The sequence below is a fragment of the Thermobia domestica genome, chromosome 6 (genome assembly GCF_964235325.1).
Source record: "Thermobia domestica chromosome 6, izTheDome1.hap1.1, whole genome shotgun sequence".
Classification (NCBI taxonomy): Eukaryota; Metazoa; Arthropoda; class Insecta; order Zygentoma; family Lepismatidae; genus Thermobia; species Thermobia domestica.
The window spans coordinates 108,477,977-108,502,532 of NC_137459.1; the positions used below are offsets into that span (position 1 = coordinate 108,477,977).

Here is a 24,556-nt window from a genome sequence, read left to right on the forward strand (position 1 = left end):
CCATTCTCTGTCACAGAACTGGCCGATGCCCTGCACGAGGAATGGTGTAAAATTCCACTCGCTACCATTCACGACCTCTATGCCTCCATCCCACGTCGCATCAAGGCTGTTCTGAAGGCGAAAGGTGGCCCGACACCATATTAATCTGGTAAGCTGCAATTTCGTTCAGATGTTTCCATTTTTCTGATCACCATTTGTATCTTGTCTGTGATTAATTGCGTGAATTGTTTTTACTTGAAATGAACTTTCGCTAGTAAACTAATGGCTTTACTCATTAAATACTTAAGAATTTGAAAGATGGTTTGAAACTCCCTTTATGTATCTACAATTATTCAAGCATACTAGAACATCCACGGTTTGCAAAGTAAATGATCAAGTCAAGAGTCTAATACAAAGACCGGTTACTAAAATAAAATTTCATAGTATCGTCTCGATATAGAGAATATTCTTTCTTCGAGTAATGTATAACAAATCAAAAGATATAAATATATGCTTTGTTTTAAGAAATAATGGTGTTTAAATAAATAATAGCATGAACGAAATATCATTAGTCGATTACTGACCACTGACAATTTGATCTTACAAAAAAATTAAATGTCAGCAACACTAATCAAGTATATAGAGAACATTTTGCGTGACGGTTGTAATTATACATTTTTGTCAATTCCAGGCAATAGCTTGATCAAACTAGCACAGTGCAATACATTTTACAGAATTCTATCGGATTTGGATGCGGATCTAGTAAATTTAATAATAATTTTCTGACATTAAATATTTAGTATTGCCCCTTGAAATAAAGTGAAATTATTACCGACATGCTTTCTCAGTTGCCTACGTGGACGAAGAAGATAAAGTAAATAAAATGAAAAATTCTTATTTTCTATTCTGGATCAGATATAAGACATAATAGTGAAAGAAAAACTACCCTGACATGTATAACGTTTCAACGTGTCCTGAAACGTAAAACGTGCCTTTCGCAAATTATACATCGGCTTCGTACCGACTCGTACATTCAAGAAGTTCTTAAGTTATATATTTCGTTACATTTTCTGTTAAATGATAATGATGTACAGTGGACTTAGCCTCTATTAGTAACTGAACCTGGAACTAAAAGCACGCGTCTTACCATATGACCACTTACGAACTCGATATAACCCTATAAAATAGCTGTAAGTATATAACATTGCTTTTTCTTTTCTTTTTTCTTCAACATTGTTCTATATACATTGCTATTGTGAGAAATATAACTTAAAAAGAACTTTGTAATATGGGGACATGTGTATGCTTGATTATTTCTTGAAACTTACTGAGATGTTTTAGCATGTATGCCTACTTACACTGTTGAAACTTAACCTATGAATCACTAAACATGACATGCTGATCCTGACAGATGCCACATACTACTTACAAATTAACTTAATATTTAAAATCTTCTAGTAGACAACAAATATACCTGGCTTAGCTGCGACTGAGAGAAGCTTTCACACGTTGTACCCCAATCGGTATCACAGTGACCAGACAGTTCTATCTCTTGGTCTTCAATTTCTGACAAAGCTTCGCAGAATTCATCGTCTTCAACGTCTGAAATTGGTAAGGAAGAATAAATCTAAAGTTTGCAAAATACACATATAGAAGAAAAAAAAAAAAAAAAAAAAAACTACACTGTCAAAATTATTTTCAATCGCTTTACAAATATATTAATACTTCAAACTTTGAGTACATTAACACCACAACATTCTTTTTGGTTTGTTTGAATGACAACTTTTTATAATTCATCCATGTTTCAATCTCGTTCAGAAATATTTTCTGAAAGAAGGGAAAGACGGGTTTTAAAAGAGCTAAAATTTTTGCATTATAATGTAAGCCGCTTGGAAGAGCAATGTCTGTAGCTGTCAGCGAAAAGACAACGTTTGGGAGGTGATTCCTCACACCAAGATAAGACAAAAAGTATAGACCCACTTGTGTGCACAAATGCTTCCTTTCGGAGTTATAGGCTGCCGAAATTATGAAAAATTGAACTTTAAATATCCATAGCTCCAAAACTTTGGGATATACCGCAGCTGAGTCAAGACTTCACTTAGGAACTACTATGTGCCCTATCCAAATATCCATGTTTCAGAATCCTGCGGTACTTCGCAACAATTTTTATAGAGGTAGTTGGTGAGTACTTCAAATTATATGACCGTAGCTAAACTCCTTCTATAAAAACTGTTGCGGAATTTTTGGATAGGGCACATACTAGTTCCTAAGTGAAGTCTTGACCCGACTACGGTAGGTCCCATAGTTTTGGACCTATGGACCTTTAAAGTTCAATTTTACATGATTTCGGCAGCCTGTAACTCTGAAAGAAAGCATTTGTGCACTCAAGTTGGTCTATACTTTTTGTCTTATTTTGGTGTGAGGAATTACCTCCCAAACGTTGTCGGTGTTGTTTTGAAACACCCAATATATATATATATATATATATAATGTGTGTGTGTGTGTGTGTGTAAAGAATTTATTGGTTACTAGGTGTTCAAGTAGAGACATCAGCAGCGAGGGCATTTGTCCCCGTCACGGTCAGATCAATAGCAGACACATTCTCTTCATTAAAAAATTTAAAATTTAAAAGGAACGTGAAAATGGTAAAAGAATAAATTACAAAATATAAAACTAGAAAGTAAGTCATAAATAGCAATGACAGTAACACACAACAGGAAGATATAAGAAGAAAATCTCAGAGGACATTAACTATTCCAATCTCACGAATAAAAGAGAGAATATTGTCACTACAGATCGCATTATCCCCTAAAAACCTCGTTAAGATTTTTCGATAGCCCTAAACGTTTTCTGAGGTCTGAGTATTTTGGCCATTCTACTAGAATATCCCGAATAAAATGGGACGAAAAAATCTTTACTATACGGACAGTTAACATCACGCACTAAATAGGAACGAGTGAGAGGTGAGTGTGTCCGATACGCAAGCATATAAAGATCACTTTATCTCGGTGCAGACATCTGCCAATTGCCAAAAACAGTTTTTACTGAGTGAGGTTTATTTTTGTGGCTTGGTTCCAATCCGCTTGCTTGTGACAGCGCAGCTGTTGGACAAAATAGCTACTGAAATTAGTGCTGTAATGCAACACCTGCCAACTCGAAGTTCTTGGTTGCTGTGTCAGTACACTAATTTTTCTGAATGCCGACGTGTGCCGGCATCCAGCGGACAATGACGACACAGTCTTGTTGGATCTCTCAAGAATGTCTTAGATTAAAGGGTGTTTAGTAAAGACATTCTGCAGTCTTATAATAACGGGTTCTGAGTCGGTGCAGATAAGCAACACGACGCACCGGAACTGAAACGCGTGATCAAGAGCAAGCTTAATTACTGTTAATTCGTTAGCGCAGTGTATGCCATGAACAAGGCAGCTATTTAATAACACACAAAGTGTGAAAAAGTGAGTGGCTGGACCGAGAATCGAACCCGAGATCTCCGGCATACCGTGCCGATGTGTTAACCACTACGTCACCCAGTCCACTTCTCAGAACAGGCACACAATCTGTCACTCCGGAGGTCGGTGCTCTCCACTCAGTCGACATGGTTTGTACCACAGCTTAGCTGCTATGCTTGGATAATCCAGTGTCCAGTGCACCGATTTTGGGAGTGAGAGAGAGAATGGCTGTTCTGAGAAGAAGACTGGGTGGCGTAGTGGTTAACTCATCGGAACGGTATGCCGGAGACCTCGGGTTCGATTCTCGATCCAGTCATTCACTTTTTCATTCTTTGTGTGTTATTAAATGGCTGCCTTGCTCATGACACACTTCGCCTTCAACAAACAATTGATAGCTTGCAAAGACTGCAACTTTGCAGTCGTGTAAGATCTAATTGCAAAGTTCTTCAAGATTGATGGTGAAACTTAAAAATTTTGCAAAATTTGCAATGTTTAATGGTGGAATAGGCCCCAGGATAAGCTACTGCAACAGACCTAGGTTTTAGAAAAAAAAAAAAAAAAAAAAAGCACTGTATCTGTGAAAATTACGAACTCCAGTTAAGATAATTAGTTTCATGTTTTGATTCAAAGCTCAACTTACACAACAATTACAGGAAAAAAAAATCTTCGAATTACGCCACTTTTAAAAATATAAATATGTCTTTATCACTTCATAAAATTGAAGTGAATTCTTAACATTTTAGTTCCGTAATAGAAAGATCTTATGATCGGATTCCACGACCGGGTTGATGAGGATTATTTGACTTTTAGAGTATAAGCCATTTCAAAGACTTATTCATTTCCTGTCTAAAAAGTACATCATACCGGTTGCATCTAGTATACGCTTAATAGAATATTTTTTAAAATAAAATAAGTATTACCTTCTTCAGCTTCTCTGATTGTGTGCAAAGCTCCTTTTTCTTCGTCAATCTTCACTTTTGTATCCATTTCAGATTCCTGAATACTTAAATGAAGCTGCGTTTGATCATGGCCATGATCAGAATCTGCTTTTATTCCATCTTCAGTTTCTTGGATTTCTTTCTCTGCTTCATCAGACTGTTTTAATGAAGGGAATATTTCGGCTAATTTTAATTTTAACTCCATTTCCAGTTCCTCCACAGCTTGTTGAGCCTCTTGAAAGCTACTGTAAAGCTTCAATTTGGGCCGCAAACTTGAAATGGTATCACGAAACATGAATTCCACACCGATGGGAAAGGTATTGTCCGCATTCCAAATAGGATCTGTTGCTTTGAACCAGAAATAACGCTGAAAGACGTAACAAAAGTAAATTTGAAAAAGGTTAGGACAATTTTACATAAATGTTGTTAATGTAGCAGATGACATCAATTTAACAGAATTAATACTATGTTGTTTATCAAAGATATTTGAACTCCAAGATACTCTGAAATAAGTATCATGTTCTAATACAAAGTTTCTTTAAAACATAAATAAAAATAAAAATTACTGAGAAAGATTATTATTAAGTATTCTGCCTGTCGGCGGTCCTGGGAATAATGAGAAGTTTCTTTCTTTCTTTCTTAGGTTCGGGTCTGGAAATGTTTCTTCCACGTTCCTCGATTTTCTGCTTCCTGTTTTAAACTTCCAGTATTTTCTTCTGTTTTTCAAATCACAGATCAGTTGTGTTCTTCTTCCTACTCCTCGCTTTCCTTCCATCTTTCCCTCTATGGTGTTATGAAGACAATTTGCTTGCAAGATCTGTCCAATTAAATTGACCTTCCTACGAAGGATGCTCGCTAAAAGCGTCGTCTTCTTTCCTCACCATGTTGAAACATCTTCCTTTATTACTCCTTCCGTCAGTTTATCCTCTCTATCCTTCCACACCTCCAGATTTTCAAGTTCTAAATATTCCAACTTTGTAATGCCCAGAAAGATAGTATATTTTATTTTTAAAAGGAACTTTACTTTGAAATAAGTATGATGTTCTAATATAAAGTACCTGGAGTTAAAATATTTTTCATAAAATAACATACTAGTAATTGTGCTAATTTGAATTACCTACTATATTAACACAAATTTCCTTTACTAAGAACAAGTTATTAAATTACACTTGTTAAAATTTATACTGAAAGTCAACCATCCACAAAATCCTGGCAGAGAAGAAGTTTCATCCGTACAAGTTACAGATACTTCATCACTTAAATGAAGATGACCCCCATAGACACATGCAGATGTGCGAATGGTTTGCAGATAAATTGGATAAATTATCAATTTTACTAAATACTGTGTGTTTTTCAGTGATGAAGCTGTGTTTTATGTCAATGGTGAAGTAAACAGACAAAATCTTCTATACTGGTCTCAAAACAACCCACATTGAATGAATCCATCCAAACAGCAGGGGTGCCAAAAAGTGATGGTGTGGTTTGTGGAAAGCTCATGTGCTAGGACCTTTCTTCTTTAATGAACATGTAACGGGTGACTCATCTGAACATGCTGAGAGACAAATTGATGCCTCAAATTGAGCGTTTGGTTGAGGGATTTCCAGACTGGTTTCAGCAGGATGGGGCCCCTGTCCATTTTGATGCAGCTGTTAGAAATTGGTTGAATGTCAATTTTCCTCAACGGATTGAGAGAAAAGGTTGTGTGGAGTGCTCCTCTCGTTCGCCAGATATTTCTCCCCTTGATTTCTTTTTCTGGGGTATGCTCAAAGAGAAAGTTTACTCGATGAAGATTAGAAATTTAAACCACCTAACAGAACGCATTAGCAGTCAATGTGCTGAAATCGACGGCAATTCAGACCTATTCCATCGACTTCACCTTAATCTTGCAAAACGCATCGAATTATGCATTGAACAGCACGGAAATCATGTTGAAAATATTATTCATTAACATTAAATTGAATAAAATGTGCTTTTCCCGTGTACAGTACCCAGACTTTATGGACACCCTGTATAGAAATCAACACTGAAGTGCTCGGAATGTTCGTTCAAAAACATTTTAAGGAAATCTACCAAAACTCAAAAAAACTCTCCGCACCATGGGCTGAAATGCAGAAATAATGAATCTGTGAAAAAAAAAAAGTAACTACGAGCGGCAACCTTAAGTTAGGTATTTGTCCCATGAATGGATCTATTATTATTATTACTAGGAATGCAATGGATGTACCCGATTGCAATGAAATGAGCTGAGCGAGCTTAAACTACGTAATCATTCCTGGCCATTATGCAATAATAAATGCCATTTTTAATTATTGACAAAAAAATCGCGTGAAAACTTTTTCCCCATGTTAAGTCTATGCAAGCGTTTTTCGGTGATTATTCCTCGATGGTACATCGGATTTTTTATTTCGACCTATGTTGTCACTCAGCACGACATACTCTATCAGGGTGTTAAGTTTTCTTGAGATCGGCCAAACGGTCTAGGAGGAAGCGTTTTTCGGTCATTATTCCTCGATGGTACATCGGATTTTTGATTTCGACCTATGTTGTCACTCAGCACGACATACTCTATCAGCGTGCTAAGTTTGGTTGAGATCGGCCAAACGGTCTAGGAGGAAGAGTTTTTCGGTCATTATTCCTCGATGGTACATCGGATTTTTGATTTCGACCTATGTTGTCACTCAGCACAACATACTCTATCAGCGTGCTAAGTTTGGTTCATATCGGCCAAACGGTCTAGGAGGAGTTCGCGGACAACCAAACGGCTAACCCGAGTATAAGAGCTTCGCTTCGCTCAGCTCAATTATTGCAATTAAGAAACACTCGAAAATCAAACGTGGTAAAAAGTTGTTAAAATAGTAGGTGGTTCTTTTGAATCTAGTTGCAAACCATATACTGTTTCACAGCTCCTTATCACGTCCGAAATAATGTACTTTGATCTTTATATACCTTGTCAGGAAGTTCTCAACTCATTTATCAGCTGACATATTACACAAAGTAAATAAACAATGGAATGAATAAACCAAACAAAACAAACAGAAGAAAGAGATTCGCATTTTTTAAACTTACCTGAAAATATACAAAGAAATAATCTAACTTCTTTTTACTTGAGCCTCCACTAAAATATTGGCCACATGTATCTAAAAGTACGCACGTAAGTCTTATTCTAAATAGGTGATCAGGTGGGTCCAATGGAGAAGGGGCATTTCGGTCAAGGGATGTTCCAAATGTGATAAATGAATACAGAACCTGAAAATAAATAAATAAATAAAATAGAAAAAATCATCTTATACCTGCAGTTTTGCAGAAAACAGAAGATATCTCGTTACTTTTAATAAAAGCAATATGCCTGTAATTAGCCCGCCAAATAGCATGTGAGAAGTTATTACATAATGAAATACATGCAGGAAAGATTTCATAATTCAACAACATTTCTATTGGTAATATGTAATCAGATTTTAATTTGAATAAATCCGAGAAATGTTTTTCTTTCTTTCTTCAATTTAAAATCCTTCAAATAAAATCTAGCGAAATACATTCAATTTCCTCCAGTACTTGTAAACGTATATTGAAACTTGTCTTTAATTGTATAAATATAACGCGCACCAGAAGTAGTACAGCATTGCAAAGATAAATATATCATTCAAGAGTTCCTTTATTTGATGAACTCTTCTATGTCATTGGAAGGCGAAAGAAAACTGAATATATTTTAAGGTTTTAAAATATATATCTTGTCAAACGCTTTCCTATTGCATTTCGAAGAACTCAGTTTAGAAGGTTCTACACCACTCCTGAACTTCCTTGGATTCATTTACTATTAATTTACCAACATCTCTATCCAAAAATCTAGTTTATGTATTTGTGAACACAGTCAGTGTAGTGCTACAACCCTAGGTTTTATTCCCTGTGGGGCATTATATTGATCGTATATTGAGTTATGACAAGGTTCCCTCATGTTTAAATACTTGTCATTACTGCCTTCGGCGCGGAAGGCTGGGTTCCCACCAGAAGATTACGTAGATCCCATGTTAAGCTGTAGCTCTACGACTTATAAAGTTTCGGTATTGAAAAAAACGCTAAACTCCAAAACCACCACCAGCCAACCAACCATGACAGCCGAATCTTCACAGAAATGGAACGGAAACTGCAAAACTGTTTCGTGAAATGAGCTACAACAACTGTACTATTACACTACACTATGATACACGATAACCGGAAAAACGAAGGAATTTGACAATATTTTGGAAAATAACAGTTAAATAATAAAGAAGTATTACTTCTTCGACATTATTACATTAATATATATGCGAGAAGTACATAACAAACGTACTTACCTTGAATATATCTCCGCTTTCCACCATTCTATAATTGTATAATTCCCCCAAATATTTTACCATTGCAACTCGCCTCTGATTGTACTTTGGATGGTTAATTTCCATTCCCAGTCGTATATCTTCAAGAACCCCATCCACTACTTGAGATCCTACGGTTTCCTGTAAAATTAATTTGTTAATCATCTACACCTCATAAACTTACGTCACATGTTTAAAACTGATGAAACCTTATGAAGTGGGTTATGGCGTACTTGCCACATAATAGGAAGCTCACGAGTTGCACCTGCAATATTGACGATTTTGACTCAAGTTTCTTGTCACATTAAACTAATATCAATATGGCCCTCTTAAAGGAATGTACTCACTTCTTTTCAGCACCAAGTTGATAGGTAAATTTAAGAAATTCGTATTTCATGCTCAAAATTGATTACTAAAACATATTAAGATAAGTGTACTTAAAACTTTACACGAAACAATTCAAAATATAAGATTTTCTTCAAATAATTTAATTTGTAAAAAATCAACATGGACTTTCTTCAAAATGTAAGAGCAAAGTTCTGTGGAATTGGAAAATGTTCTACACACAAAACTAAGAGAAAAGGTAAAAGGACACAGTAAACAGGATCATTTTTACACACTTACTTGATAAGCTACAAGTCCTGCAAGTAGACTAGCCATACATCGTATATTGTAATACTTCACATTCCACACGGCTGTCATACATTTCACGGCATATGCTGCTACCTCTGGATCCTCCCAATCGAGTTTCCGCATTTGGCGAAGAATTTTGTCTGTGTTTGGTTTTGACAACTCTTGGTACAGGATTTGTCTTATGTACTCATGCATTGGTGGTCTTTCTTTCCTCATATGCGAAGGACTAATATCGGGAGGATTCACATAATAGTAAGCGTTTTCTATCATTGTCACGTATCTAGAATCGAGGGCCATAACAGCTTTCTTTCGCATCATCTGTTCCTGTAAGTTACAAATGCATTATTTTACTACCATCAGTCAGTCCTAAAGTAGTTAAAAATTTGGAAAACTTAGCGTAAATAGAAACTCTACAGCGCTTGTACAAGATGCGGAAGCAGATTTGAATATATTGCTATTACTGTAATTGATATATTAAATAAATAAATAACTAGCTGAACCTGCGCTGTCAGCGCATCGTTCTCTTATGACCATGAATCTCCTTCCCACTGTGCATGTCTCCTTACTCACGCAAGTAAAGGATAGGAGATTCATAAAGGAAGTGAATTGCTATGTGTAATATTAGAGGGAGTTTGTAGCAAATTTATAGAAGTAACACGGTATCAAATGAAAATATTTTTTCTAATAAATCCATATCCGTCCGAGTACGACTCATTGCGTGCTATTCAGACTTAAGCACAGGTCTGCAATGTCTGTCAACCAGCCATACGTAACTTCTCTACTGGTTGCCTAACACCATAGTTTTAGCCTGCAACAATGTTAATCTTACGAACTCAAAACGGTCCCTAAAATGTTGAATAGAACAATAACGACACGGTTTTTGAAAATTTGAATGAGAACTGGACAATCTACACAAAATTTGGAATCGATCAGTGAAAACGACACGTTTCTAGCACTTGTGGTTTTCGAGATCTCATTGTCGAAAGAATTGCGGACAAGAACCTAGCATTTTAATATATAGACTAACTGAACCTGCGCTCTCTACACAGCGCATCATTCCCATAGCATGAATCTCCTTGTCATTCCTCACAATATCTGTACAGGTCTTTTTACAGACACAAGTGAAAGACATCTAGAAAAGATCGGCGCAAGGAGTACCATAAACGGGAGATTTTTTCGATTATTTTTTCAATATCTCATACTGTCTGCAAGATTTGAGCCTACTTCCTGTTGGGGTTTGTAATTTACGTACGATCAGTATTTTCTTTCTTCTTCAATGTAGTATGTAATAAGCAAATACATTTCATACACAATCAATTATAATGTCAGTGATATATGGTGTTCATTGGGCAAAACACTCCAAAAATAAAGATTCATTTTAGACTGGAGAAATAGTTATCCTCCATTTTTCATTATCATTTGGCCATGCAACAAACGCCTGAGAGATATGTAACCTCTCTATACAACCATGTGGTTTTGGAATATATAACTCCTAGGATATGATGCTTTACTGTTTTAAAATTTCAACATTCCAGTGTACTCCTAAAAAATGTAATAAAGAAATAACGGTCATATCTTTTAAATATTCAATTAGAACTGGACAATCTACACAAAATCTGGAATCGATCAGTTAAAACGGCGTGTTTTTAGCACTTGTGGTTTTCGAGATCTCATTGCCGAAAGGATTGGAGACAAACATATAAACTTTTCTTTAGAGACAAACATATAAACCTTGCATTTTAATATATAGATAATGAAACATTTTATATATATATATATATAGTTTAATGTCCTGCGTTATGTCTTTAGGCTAAAGGATATGGATGATTAATGAAGGTGAATGGTTGTGAAATTATTTTTACTCTCTTACTGGGAATAGAAACCGTAACATTTATTAATCAGAGTATTTAATTCTCACTTTTGGAAAGTTACACTTAACTTCCTCAAGCGTTTAAATATGAGTTCACGTAGACCACGTTCAGAAAATTTTGTAAAGTTCTGTGTACTTAGTGAAAAGTGGCCATAAAGCAACCAATCGTCAAATCTTCTGTGTCTGTCTCACACCATTATTTTGAACCAAAGCATTTGAAAAGAAATCATGTACGGTTTTGAGAACATAAGCTTTTAAAGTGAGTTGAGCGATCCAAGTTTTCCTTAAATTTAATTGTACGTTGCCCATGAAGCTCATATCATAGGATCAATCTTATATTACGCATTCAGCGTGCACTATACAATACATGTAAGTTATACATAATTCCACAACAAGAAATCAGCTGCAGGCAAATCCATAGTGCACGGTGGTCAAACGGTGTCACGGTTATTTGATATTAACTTATTTCGGTTTAATATTCGTTGATTCACTTCCACGTACCGCACAGCGCTCTTCATACCAGATCAAGTCAGTTTTCTCCTTGCGCCAAACGGCATATGCGTCCATATTAACATCTACACTTGCCCACTGAGCACTCCAAAACCAGCGCTTCTTCCACGTAATAAGCATCTTTCTTCCAGCCTAACTTCTCCTAGGGCCGCGGTGTCTCAGTGGTAGAGCGTTCACTTCTGGTGCTTGGGGTCCCGGGTTCGGTCCCAGCCCCCGCCAAGTGAACCTTGTGGTGGACAAACATTGTGTGCGTGGGTTTCCTCGGGGTTCCCCCGTTTCCTCCCACTTTCTTCATTCCACTATTTCATTCATTACTCATCATCACTGTCTCCTTTAGCCTAACCGGCATAACCGTGGGACGTAAAATTCAAAGATTTCATTTCATTTAACTTTTCCTAATTCAATTAACCCGGTTTGTCATAACCAAGTAAAAATGCATATCGGCGGAAAATTTCGTCCTTCAGGAACACATTCATACCAAAATTATCTTCCTAGCTTAATTACAGGCTGAGTTATTGAGGTTTAAATTGAGTCACATTAAGAGGCGACCAGAATGCGACTATTTATACTTCACACCGTCAGGCGGCTTCATGATCCTAACTCTGTAACGATGCATTTCCCGACATATGGTCATATGAACTTCTTTACTTGTCTACCCATAAGGAATCCATCCTTGAAATTTTGCCGTACCTTTTTGTCACACCCTATATATATATATATATATATATATATATATATATATATATATATATATATATATATACAGGGTGTCTCACCTAACTTTGCGACTTGAAATATTTCCGAAATAACAAAAAATATGACAAATCTAGTTACGTAAGAATGTACACATTTCAGGGGCCTATAAAATTCTGTAAACAACAAGTGTCCCCAGGGGTAACATAATAGGGCCCCAGGGGCCAACTTGAAAGTTTTAAATGGAAAATCTTTATTTTTGTTGAAGATTCGAATCTAAAATACGCAAATTTTACTTGAAATACTTTTCGTTATCCGCCTAGATAGCGCTATAATCATAAAAAAAGAAATATCATTGTACGCTACCTGGGATTGATGATAAACTAAATATCTCGAGAAATACTTGCAATTAAAAAGCACGAAATACGTGTCCAATATTTTAAAAAATCTTAGCACAAAACAAAACTGCCTTCATTTACATTTCAATGCAACCATGGTAGACCATTACGATATGGAAAGAAACGATTTTGTATTTTCCAACAAGAAACATCTTCCCTAGAATTGTAAATGTCAAGTAGACCAATATGTTTGTTAAATATCACGTGACACGGACAGATTAAGGAAAATCATTATTTCACACTAGTACGTAAAAGCACAAATGACAAAGGAGACTTCACAAGAGAACAAATTTACAAAACCTGGGTAAAGCGCAAAGAAACTTAATTGATATGCAGGGTTACTGTAAATGATCTTCGTGATTTCAAAGGTTAATAACTCACGTTTGTTTAGTCACAATGACATGCAGCTTATGTTAAGTGAGAGAGAGTTCATTTTTTTTTTTTTTTTTTTTTTTTTTTTTTTTTTTTTTTTTTACAAACACATGCATGTTATGTTCCTTGTCAAAGTTGCTCAAGATGAGTGCCGTTTGTAATTCAACATACATCACTTTAATAATTTAATTCTTGGCACACTTTTTTACATCCCAGAGTGAGAAGATCCATCTGCTCCTTAAATGCGTTCTTAAAGTTCAGTTAAATTGTTAGGGAACGGTGACTGATACACTTGTATTTAATATAACCCTAACTTCGTTCAAAATTCTGTTTCACATGAAATTAGAGAATAAATAATAATAAAAAAATTAAAAAAAAAACGTTGTCCTGTCTTCGTTTCATGCTGTCTAGATTTACTGATACCCTAGTTGCGGAATGCGTAACTACACATCAGCTCTACCAGCCACGTAGTGTCTTCTTGTTTTTTTTTTCTTTTCTTTTTCCTTTTTTGAAGAACTTGATTATCGTGAGTCCACGTGCCTCTCATGACTTGCTTGTCTAAAATTGGCTGATGAACAAAGTGTAACTGATGTTTTACAACATCTGCTTAAACTGCGCACCTTTCTTAGTCTGACAGTGAGCAATTTGATGGTAAAACACAAATACCGCATTCTTGATAACGTCTAGTTCAATAAGTGCAACTTCATCAATAACCCTTTGATGAAGGTTATCCAAAGTGGTTGGCATTGTTTGATATACTCGGATTTTTAGATAAACCCAGAGAAAGTAGTCTAGTGGCGACAAATCGGGATAATAGAGAACGAACGGGCCATCCAATCTCATCTTCTCTGCCAATCCGTTATTTAGGAAATTCCGTATTAAGAAATTGCCGCATATTTACAACGTTGTGCGGTCCTGCACATCTTGGTGAAACCATCTGTGAGCAAAACTGTCTTCTGCAGTGTCTCTCATCGCTGGAAGTACTTGATTTCGAAGCATCTTCTAATAGTTCAGAAGCCAAATTGTTATTAATAAAAGACGGACCAATTATTGTATATTTAGCACTGCTGCCCAGATATTCAACTTTTCAGGATGTAGTGTGTTTGAAAGGGCCAATGAGATTGTTGTCAAGTCAAAACCTACAATTATGTCTGTTAATGTAACCGCTTAGGTGGAACATGGCTTCATCAGAGAACAGAATGGTGGTAAGAAAAGTAGGATCACCTTGATTTGTTTCATCATATCTTCCCAAATTTTACACGGCGATTAAAGACACCTTCATTCAGAAGTGTATCAGATGAATTTTGTATGAATGGAACTTCATTTTTATCAACATTCTTTTCGCCGAGATGTAACTAATGTCATGTTGTTCAGCAGCTTTATGAATGTTGAGTATTTTCAACAAATGACTGCAACATCAAGCTGTTTGTCGTCGATTTCGGTCTACCTGGAATATTACAATTATTTATAGTTACCGTCTTACGATGCACTCGACAGTAGATCTCGAAATGTGACTGTGTGGAACGTGATTATTTTCGTTCAATATTATCCTTACTTCAGTACATGACCTTTGGTGATTGTCCCACCCTCGTATCATAGAGAGCGTTAGAACTTTATTTTGAGAGCTCTAATACAAACCAGTTGAAAAGCAGTTGAAATATTTTGAGTGTTTAGAGGTTCTGTGTAATAATGCTTACTGCTACCAACATCTAATGGCTTCTACGTTGCTGGACCGTAATTTACAATCAACCATAAATATTTACAAAATATGACATAGGGGAGACACATATGTCTTTTCTGGTCAAATGTTATTTGTTCCACTAAATTTATAACAGCACATTTGCTCTCTTGGATCTATCGACCAACTTTACATATTCATATTTATTTTCATTTCTTAGATGAAATTCAAGCAGTTTCAAATCAAATCGCAATTATGCCATCTACATGGCAATAAAATGTCTTTTAAACTTTAATAAATCCGCCGATCAACCTTACGTATTCACTTTCACTTTTACCTCTCAGGTAAAATCACATGGTCGATATTGAAATCAAATTGTCATTAAACATATCTACATAAACATGGCAGAAATGAATAACTTAATTCTCTTTTGACACTATGCCCGATTATTGATTTAAACTTCATGTCCCAACGGAGAGCTAATCAACTTTCATAATGTCTACAAGCAAACAGACAAAAAATCTCAGTTTTCGAAGATTATTATTACAAACATGTTCTAACTTCATTTGTCTGCAAGTTTTAGCACCAATATTACACAGCATATCCAGTTCTAAAACCAGTTTTTCATTTATCAACCTCAGGTGACGTACAATGATATTATTATTATCTAGGTAGACAACGAAAAAAATACTTACACTAAAAGTTGCTATTTTCGATCACAGTATCCGAATCTGCATTAATGTAGAGGATTTCTATTCCGAATTTTGGGAAGATGAAGGCATCTTCATTTAAAATATGACACATTGGACACATACTTAAGTTGCAAATGTATGGAAATATATCGAGGTATTTAGTTTATCACCAGCCTTAGGTGACGTACGTGCGTATGAAGATATTAAATTTTTCTTGCTATTACAGTTCCATTTAGTAGAATAACAAAAAAGTGCTTCAAGTAAAAGTTGTTTATTTTCAATCACAGAATCAGAATCTGCAATAAAAATAGGATGTTTCTATTTGAAATTTTCAAGTTGGCCCCTGAGGCCCTATGATGGGACCCCTTTGGACACTTGTTGTTTACAGAATTTTAGAGGCCCTTGATTCTCATTCTGATTCTCATTACATTCTTACGTAACTAGATTTGTCATATTTTTTGTTATTTCGGAAGTACTTCAGGTCGCAAATTTAGGGGACGTAGTACGATGATATTTATTTATTTATTTTATTTTTTTTGCGATTACAGCGCCATCTATTAGAATAACGAAAAATTGCTTCCTTACAAAGTTGCTTAGTTCCGATTGCAGAATCAGATTGCAATAAAAATAGGGAGTTTTTATTTGAAATTTTCAAGTTTGGCCCTATGATGGGGCCCCTGGAAGCGCTTGTTGTTTACAGAATTTTAGAGGCCTCTGCCATGGGTACATTCTTGCATAAGTAGATTTGTCATTTTGGAAATATTTCAGGTCGCAAAGTTAGGTGAGACGCCCTGTATATATATATAGGTTTACACACATTATATGTATGGGCTGAAAAATTTATCTGGATCATCCGTGATAACGGAGAAACCAGAAGAGGGAGAAAAGTGAAACTTTGCACGAAGCAACTATAAGAAGGAATACATCGTTCTACGTTTTAAACACCACCACCAAGTGAACAATGTTGCCATCCAGTATAAAGTTTTTTTTTTCAAATAGCACTACGTCAGATTATTACATATTTCAAATCAACATGTTAAACGAAAATTTAAAATACCACATTTATTATTCAGTGTTGCAAACTAAGGATGTTATAATATCACAAACATCCAAAGTTTGGAAACCTCTATCACACATACAGCACAACGGAGATGGACAAGACAATGCACATCGGAAGTACCTTAGCGTTGGATACTATGGTCATGGTATGACTTGTTTTGAATGAACAGCAACGAAGTTACAAAGGCTTGAAAATTTGAAATTTTTTGGAAGGCTTTATTTCCAAAACATACTTAGGTAAGTATCATACCTAATTACTTGTGTGGTTTACAACTGGCAAACAAATCATTTTGCCGTTTACAACACTTCGATATCTTAAACCGTTCCGGAGATATGATAAACGTATATAAAGTTCGCAACACTGCTGAAAATCGCGTATTTGTGGACAATATTTAAAATGATTGTTGTTTTCCTTTTCTGTTATAGCATTACAACAATAACTTTAGTAGGTGTAATTACAACAAATCCTCGCAATTACATGATTTAAGCAGTGTTGCAAACTTCAGCAATGTTTATATCTCCGAAAAGGTTTGAGATATTGAAGTGCTGTAAACGGCAAAATATTACACATCGATTGCATACCAAACAAGTAACTAGGTATGATACTTACCTAAGCATTGTTTTGAAATAAAGCCTTTCGAAAAAAACAAATTTTCAAGCTCTTGTACCTTCGTTGCTACTCATTCAGAACAAGTCATACCATAACCATAATATCCAACGCTAAGGTACTTCCGCTGTGCATTGTCTTCTCTACCTCCGTTGTGCTGTATGTGTGATAGAGGCTTCCAAACTTTGGACGTTTGTGGTATTATAACGTCCTTAGTTTGCAACACTGAATAATAAATGTGGTATTTTAAATTTTTGTTTAGCATGATGATTTGAAATATGTAATAATCTGACGTAGTGTCATTTGAAAAAATAAAACTTTACACTGGGATGGCAACACTGTGCATTGGGTGGTGGTGTTTAATATGCAAAACGATGTTCCCCTCCTTATAGTTGCTTCATGCAAAGTTTCACTTTTCTCCCTCTTCTGGTTCCTCCGCTGTCAAGGATGTTCCAGATAAATTGTCCACCCTGTATATGTATATATATTAATCTGCCTCTCCCTACTGTAGTAATTTGTACACTGACGAAAACACTTTAAAACCTCCAGTTTGAATTCACGGCTCTGGCACATAGTTGGTACACAACACAAAGGTGATGGTAGGTGGAAATGATTTGATATGTAACCCATGGCACATTCTGAACATTATACAGAATGTTCAGAAAACATACAATACTAATCTTAATAACATTTGTTCAACACCCTGCGGGGTCACACAAACATCTACTCCAGCAGGTAGCCTGACATATATACAGACAGCTAAATGTCTGTCTGGAGTGAGATACCTCACGCTCTTGTACAATCCGCAGCAAAAAACCTGCAACATGAGCGTGTAAGTTTATTGTGAAACAACGAAGTCTTTTGCTCCAAAATAAGTGTGCAGGGGAGGACACCGATGTTTCTCCTGGCGTGATTCGTGCCACTTAGACGTTATGTTGATTCAATGCGCTTTTAGGCGTAGTTTCACAATAAACTTACATGCTCATGTAGCAGGTTTTTTGCTGCAGACTGTACCTAGTGAGATCGTTGCCAAAGCTCGGCTGGTAAAGAGGCGCCGCTGCACGATATTGCACACGTAATCGATAGGGCTTAGATCTGGGGGTCTCTTAGGCCGCGGCATACAACATATACAAGTATAGGACGCTGGGTCGCCTGGAGATATGAGGGCGCTGGATATATATTTTATTGCGCTTCATATCAGATTACCGGAAGTAAGTCATGTATGGCGAGTGCAAACACACGCTGGATTTTCCCGCTCACCAGCACGTCTACGATCGCCACTGAGTCCTAGGCAAATCCATCGCCTTCCATTCGCTCCGCCACTGTAGTCCCTCCCAACGCCATCCAAAACATTCTCGGTAATAAGCAGGTTCAGAGTAATCGTGTGAGAGTAATGTGGGAATGTAAATCTACTTTTTACAATTGACATAAGGGGGCACATAGGTTTGATTGTACTGGCAGTCGCCGTCTTATCAGTAAAGGTGTCCTGAACGATCCTTATATCCAAGCGCTTCCTGGTGCGTCGCAAAGCAACATCTCCTGTGAGAATTCTCTACTTTAAATCATATACACCACTGATGGAGCACTAACACATCATGATCCACGCGAGAGGCAATTCATCGGAACGAACACTCACTCTCTCAATATATGCTATGATCGAAGTCACTTAACTGCACAATAAGCGTTCGCTGGCATCGTTCTGGTATTGCAGACATAGACTGTGATTCACCACTTCAATCGTTGTATTGTCCGACGATCTTTAAATTACTAGCAGCATGCTCTGTATGCATGCATGCATGCATGACACTACGATCTTCTACAGATATACATTCTGTGATAGGTATTTCGTTTGAATCAGACGATGCATATTAGACAAAATGCGTCTCCACCATTATATTTGGATACAGACGGAACATTAATGCATAAGACAAGTGTTTCGATTTATTACAAAGCCAACGGAACAAGCACTACTGTTATTAGTAGCTTAACTGAAACAATGGAAATACAGTAGACACAAACTTAAGAAAACCCATACTTACTAGATAAACTTTGGTTCTCTGGAAAGACTCGGGACTTCGAAAAAGAAATCTTCCACACGTTTCTAGTAAATTGCAAGCCATTTCAATATGATGGTGAGTAAAATCATGGAGCAAAATCTTCAAACAATACAAAGCGTCCGTTTTGGAATACATTCGAAATTTAACTAGCTCGCCAATAAACCTGACAACCTTTATCTTCGATTCTATATTAATTTGGTCCTGAAAATAAATAAAAATCAAAACATTACTCACACTTAGACGAATACTTCATGCGAAAGATACAAAGCATAAAATTTTGTTTGCTATGTTTAACAAAATATTTTGAACGAAATAATATTGTATTACGTATCTCAGTCTCACACTTAATGTAGTTCTCTGAGTTCTTGTCGATCTTAGCCAATATGGTCATTTTTTCCTTCTTAATTTCAAATAATTTACTTGTATATTCCGTTTGGATTTATTATTATTATTATTATTGAAATAGACTTCTGTAATTTGATGTCCAGTTTATAGTCTCCGTATCTGTTCCACGATACGTTGAAAAAAGAAAATATCAATTTTAATGAAACTTGAAATTTGGAGTGTGCTTTCCTCAATGCCTCCCAAATATGCCTACTGTTTGGGGTTGAAATCGGGAAGAGTAAGAAGTAAACTCAATCCATCTTTCTGAAAGAAACTTAACAATTTTGCTAATAATTCATTTTCATGAAATATGGTGTGTTTTTCTTTGAAGGTTTCTTTTCAGTGAAGCCTATTGTTTGAGGTGGAATTGGCTAAGAATAAGGTAGTAAATACTAACGTAAAAATAACTTTCCTATGCAAATTAGAAAGATCCTTCGCTCCTAATGTGTACGGAACCACTAGTTGATAATGACCTAAACTGTAATGATTTAAACTGTACTGAAAAGCATTTACAAATATTCATATTTTAAAAGTCACACTTTACGTTGGAACGATACCAATTTGACGCAAAATCACTTCGTTAGCCAAGTTGGTTACATCTTAATTGCTACAGAGCTAATATCTGGAAAGATCAGGACGACCTTTGAAAGGAGTTCGGCAAGTTAGTCGATTCGGTTTTAATTTAATGTATTGGCAACGGTGATTGGAAGTTGCACTAAGTGACAACATTCATTTGTTCGTCCCAAAATCTTCAGTTACCAACACTGAATAGCTGGACGGTCAATGCAACATCCGACTGATTTATATGGCAGTCGAAGCATTTTTCGAAAATAATGACTATGTGGTCGCTCTATAGCATGCCTTTCGTTGCCACTTTGAGATTCACAGTAATCTGCGTATTCTCTGCCGAAACTCCATTTTACTACAAGTGAAGAACTGTCAAAAGATGTCATCTGTTCTAAAAACATCATCTATTAATAGTGCATGGTTTATATTCCTGAGAACAGTGAGTCAGTTCAGCTCTTTAGTTTTCCAGAGCCATTGGTAAACGACACGGAAACTAAACCATGGTCCTGGAATTCAAAGATCACCCATCGTGGAATTGCATAAGGATTTAAGCTTTCCCCCTTACAAACTCATGTTCGTGCAAACGTCAAATAAAACCGACAAAAAAGACGCGTTAGGACACTTTCTTGTGATAGATGATGCATTGCTTTTGCTGATTGTGACGTCAATAATGCAAAGACAAACATTCCTTGCTCCTTTGAACTTGAGCATAATAATCGCAATTACAGCCACAGTTACATTCAAAGGTACAATCACACTCACTTGACTTCCAGGAGAAATATACTATAGCCCTTTTGAAATGAACGTGATTAAAATGAGTATAATAATAATAATTTAAAAAATGAGACTCAGATGAAATACTATTAAATTGTACAAGGCAAACAGTATAAATGTGACATCACTGTAACAAGAGTATAGGTACACTGCTTAGATTACAAATAATATAAATATTTTCGAACATAATTGGAGACTAGATGGTTTCTAAATGAATAATAGTGAATTAGCTGAACAAGTTTGTGCATATATAGATTTGTAAGAACTAGCCTTACCTTCTTTTTCACATGATATTTGAAATCTTGTTTGAGCATTTGTCCAAGATCAGCAGCAACATCTGGCATGCATGGGTGCAGAATGGCAACTAATCTTGCGTAAAATGGAAGTAAGTCTAGACGTGTGCGCGGGACAGCAAACAGAGCTCTGTAATTTAAGGACAGAATTTAAAATACGGAATTTCAAACTAAGTTGAAGCAGTAAATATTCTGCATAAATCTAACACATCTACAGATATATATATATATATATATCGAAAGTTAAAAGCAATGCGATCTATACAAGACGGCCTAATGATAATCTGAAATATAATGAAATTAATTTCATATAAAATAGTTCATTATTTTAATTTCAATACATTATTGGTTAAGTCCCAGTTTGTCGTACGTAGCTCTATCCATCAGGACTCCGGAACTTATTACAAGAAGAACTAAAACTTTTCTGACCAGAGTATATACACTTATTTATTAAAACTAAAATACAGTGTTAACGGTATCAAAAACTTAACGTTATCTTCATCAGACACTAACTGACAGAAATGTCTTCAGAACATTGAAATATATACCACAAAGAGAAAAGCCTAAAACACCTTATTTGTTTAAGGAGCCACCTGAAGTTACCTGTCTTTCTTTGTTCGGGCCTACACCTGTTGAATTGGCCGATTCAAGGTTGTAGCTGATTTATAAAACGAGGTTAAAATCAAAACAGGCAATTTGATAATATACCGTTTTCAGTAGTGTATAAATTAAAATTTCATTTAACTATCATCTAAAAGAATTAATCAACCTTTCTTAAAAATACACATCCATTAGGCAAAAGATCTAAGTCACTTTCTTGTCATATTTCTAACATAAAAGATTAAGATATACAGAAAATACACAATAACATCAAGATTGGCAATTAGATCCCTCGTCATACAGTTAAAATAATTTAATTTATTTAACAATCACTCTATTACTTTTTCCCTTAACGTATGTTCATTTTAAATTATTGTAAGATTTTGTCATTCTTCTCAGTATTTTTTTGAATTTAGTGCAGCCAATATCGATTGATTCCTTTCACTATAATTCAGCACTCCTATTTCTATGCTTTCTAAGCAATATTCACTACTATATTTGTGCTATAATAATAATAATAATAATAATAATAATAATAATAATAATAATAATAATAATAATAATAATAATAATAAAATTGCTTCATACATAATGCCATCATCTATTCAATAGTATATAAAAACGGTACCTTTGTGCCTCCAAACAAGTTAGAATTCAGCTTTCAGTTAGCTTCCAATTTCAATGTAAACAACATAAAATGAACAATTGCGAGAAATATAAGTAAGTAAATAAAAGTAATAGCTGATGTCCCATTTCCTGGATATTAATTTACCATATTCATTCAGCACAATACCAGTTCGCAAAGTAAGTGGGTTTAACTTTTACAAATATATCGTTTGAATATGAAAACAGAATTCTAATTATACCAAAACACTTTCACTTACAAACATAAAAAAGCTCTCGGTTTAGTCCTTCAAATTTTTACTCTGAATTTCCATTGCACTCGTATGGATATAATGTTTAAAAAACTTCTCTGCTTCTGTCCTCTATATGATGGTGTGGTGAGTATGCGGCAAAATTTCCTAATCCGGTATATATATATATATATATATATATATATATATATATACACAAAGTCTAGAAGAGTGGTGGTATTATCTTCTGAGGATGAACGGTGAACAGGACATGTGAAATAGTAGGTACAATTGTTGGACCCTGTACAACATAGTGTTCATCTCGACATTTTAGTGGTGCTTCATTTTATTTATTTTAATTTTATTTTGTTTCTTGTGTTCCATATCTGATATCTGATGAAGTATTTTTTCGAAAGAGCTCGTAGTGACATTTTTAATATTGCTTCTGGTAATTCATATTTTATATATAAATTACCAGAAATGAAATGAAATCTTTGAGTTTTACGTCCCACGGTTATGCCGGTTAGGCTAAAGGAGACGGTGATGGTGAGAGATGAGTGAAATGGTGGAATGAAGAAAGTGGGAGGAAACGGGAGAACCCCGAGAAAACCCACGAGCACGGTGTTTGTCCACCACAAAGTTCACTTGGCGGGGGCTGGGATCGAACCCGGGACCCCAAGCACCAGAGGTATAAATTACCAGAAAATAGTATATATATATATATATATATATATATATATATATATATATATATATATATATATATAAAGAGTGGTTCTTGATTTTCGACTTCCGGGATTTTTTGAGTCTCACCCCACTAAAATGGTTTCATACCTGACCAAATTATCCCACATGAAAAAAAAAAAAAAAAAATCTCAATTGAATAATATTAAATGGTAACCCACCTATCTCAAGTTTTCAGTCCATTTGCAGAATACAATATAAGGCTATAAGTTTGGAAATACAATTGTAAGTTAATAAACATATATTATGAAGGTAATAACTACTAAATGATTGGAGATACATTGTAGATAACGTTAGATATGTGTTTTGTAATGAAAAGCTAGTTAAAACTACCCTACAGTCCCTGTCCTTTGCCTCATATGCAGGGTTTGCCCAAGTGGGCCCAGTCCGAAAAAAAACCAGCGGGTTTTTTCGGGTTGGACCCACCTGAAAAAACCTACCTGGGTTTTTGAGCTTTCTGTTAGTATATTATTGGTATAACTAAGGTGATCACATTGAAAGTTATTTTTAACAATTTTGAATTTTCTTTGGGCGAATTATATGCTTTCATGTTAAGGTAGTCAACAACATTCAAAATAAGACCTTTATAAAGTTCTGAATGCACTGAATGAATGAATTTAAAAAACTCAGCTTGAGATAATTATAGAACAAATTTATGTGTGGATTATGCTTATAGCCTATTTGAAGTAAAATAAGCAATTTTGTATTTCAGAAAATACTTTCCGTGAATAGTGTACTTCCTGACTCAAAGCCGCCGAGGGACGTTATTCCTCATACGTTGACAGGTTTAAGATCATAGGTGCCGGTACTAACAGTAAACATGTAAATACATTAGTAAAACTATTAGTATTACTTCTTACCTTTCACGGTAACAAAAGTATTCAGTAAAATTTGGTTTTCCAACAACAGTTCAGTTTAGTCATTTGTTGCTACCCTTCAAATAAGCATTCTGTAGAATCGACACTAGCAATAGCGTAAAAATTCTTGTCGAAATTATGAAGCTTAATGCTCGGAGCTCCCAAGACTACGTAACGCTTACTATTTTAAGTGCTGAAT

At 35.4% G+C, this 24,556-nt stretch overlaps 1 protein-coding gene across 4 annotated transcripts in view; it reads right to left on the minus strand.

Moving 5' to 3' along the window:
• LOC145688146 (regulator of nonsense transcripts 2-like) overlaps positions 1 to 24,556 on the minus strand; it is an 89,901-nt gene that overhangs the window by 13,463 nt on the left and 51,882 nt on the right. For all 4 annotated transcript variants that reach the window (XM_081761958.1, XM_081761959.1, XM_081761960.1 and 1 more), the window contains exons 11-17: positions 21,285 to 21,432; positions 19,267 to 19,485; positions 9,340 to 9,672; positions 8,698 to 8,856; positions 7,433 to 7,612; positions 4,349 to 4,733; positions 1,454 to 1,581 (exon numbers count right to left, since the gene is read on the minus strand). In XM_081761958.1, the coding sequence (XP_081618084.1) occupies positions 1,454 to 1,581; positions 4,349 to 4,733; positions 7,433 to 7,612; positions 8,698 to 8,856; positions 9,340 to 9,672; positions 19,267 to 19,485; positions 21,285 to 21,432 (1,552 nt within the window). The remainder of the gene's footprint in view (positions 1 to 1,453; positions 1,582 to 4,348; positions 4,734 to 7,432; positions 7,613 to 8,697; positions 8,857 to 9,339; positions 9,673 to 19,266; positions 19,486 to 21,284; positions 21,433 to 24,556) is intronic.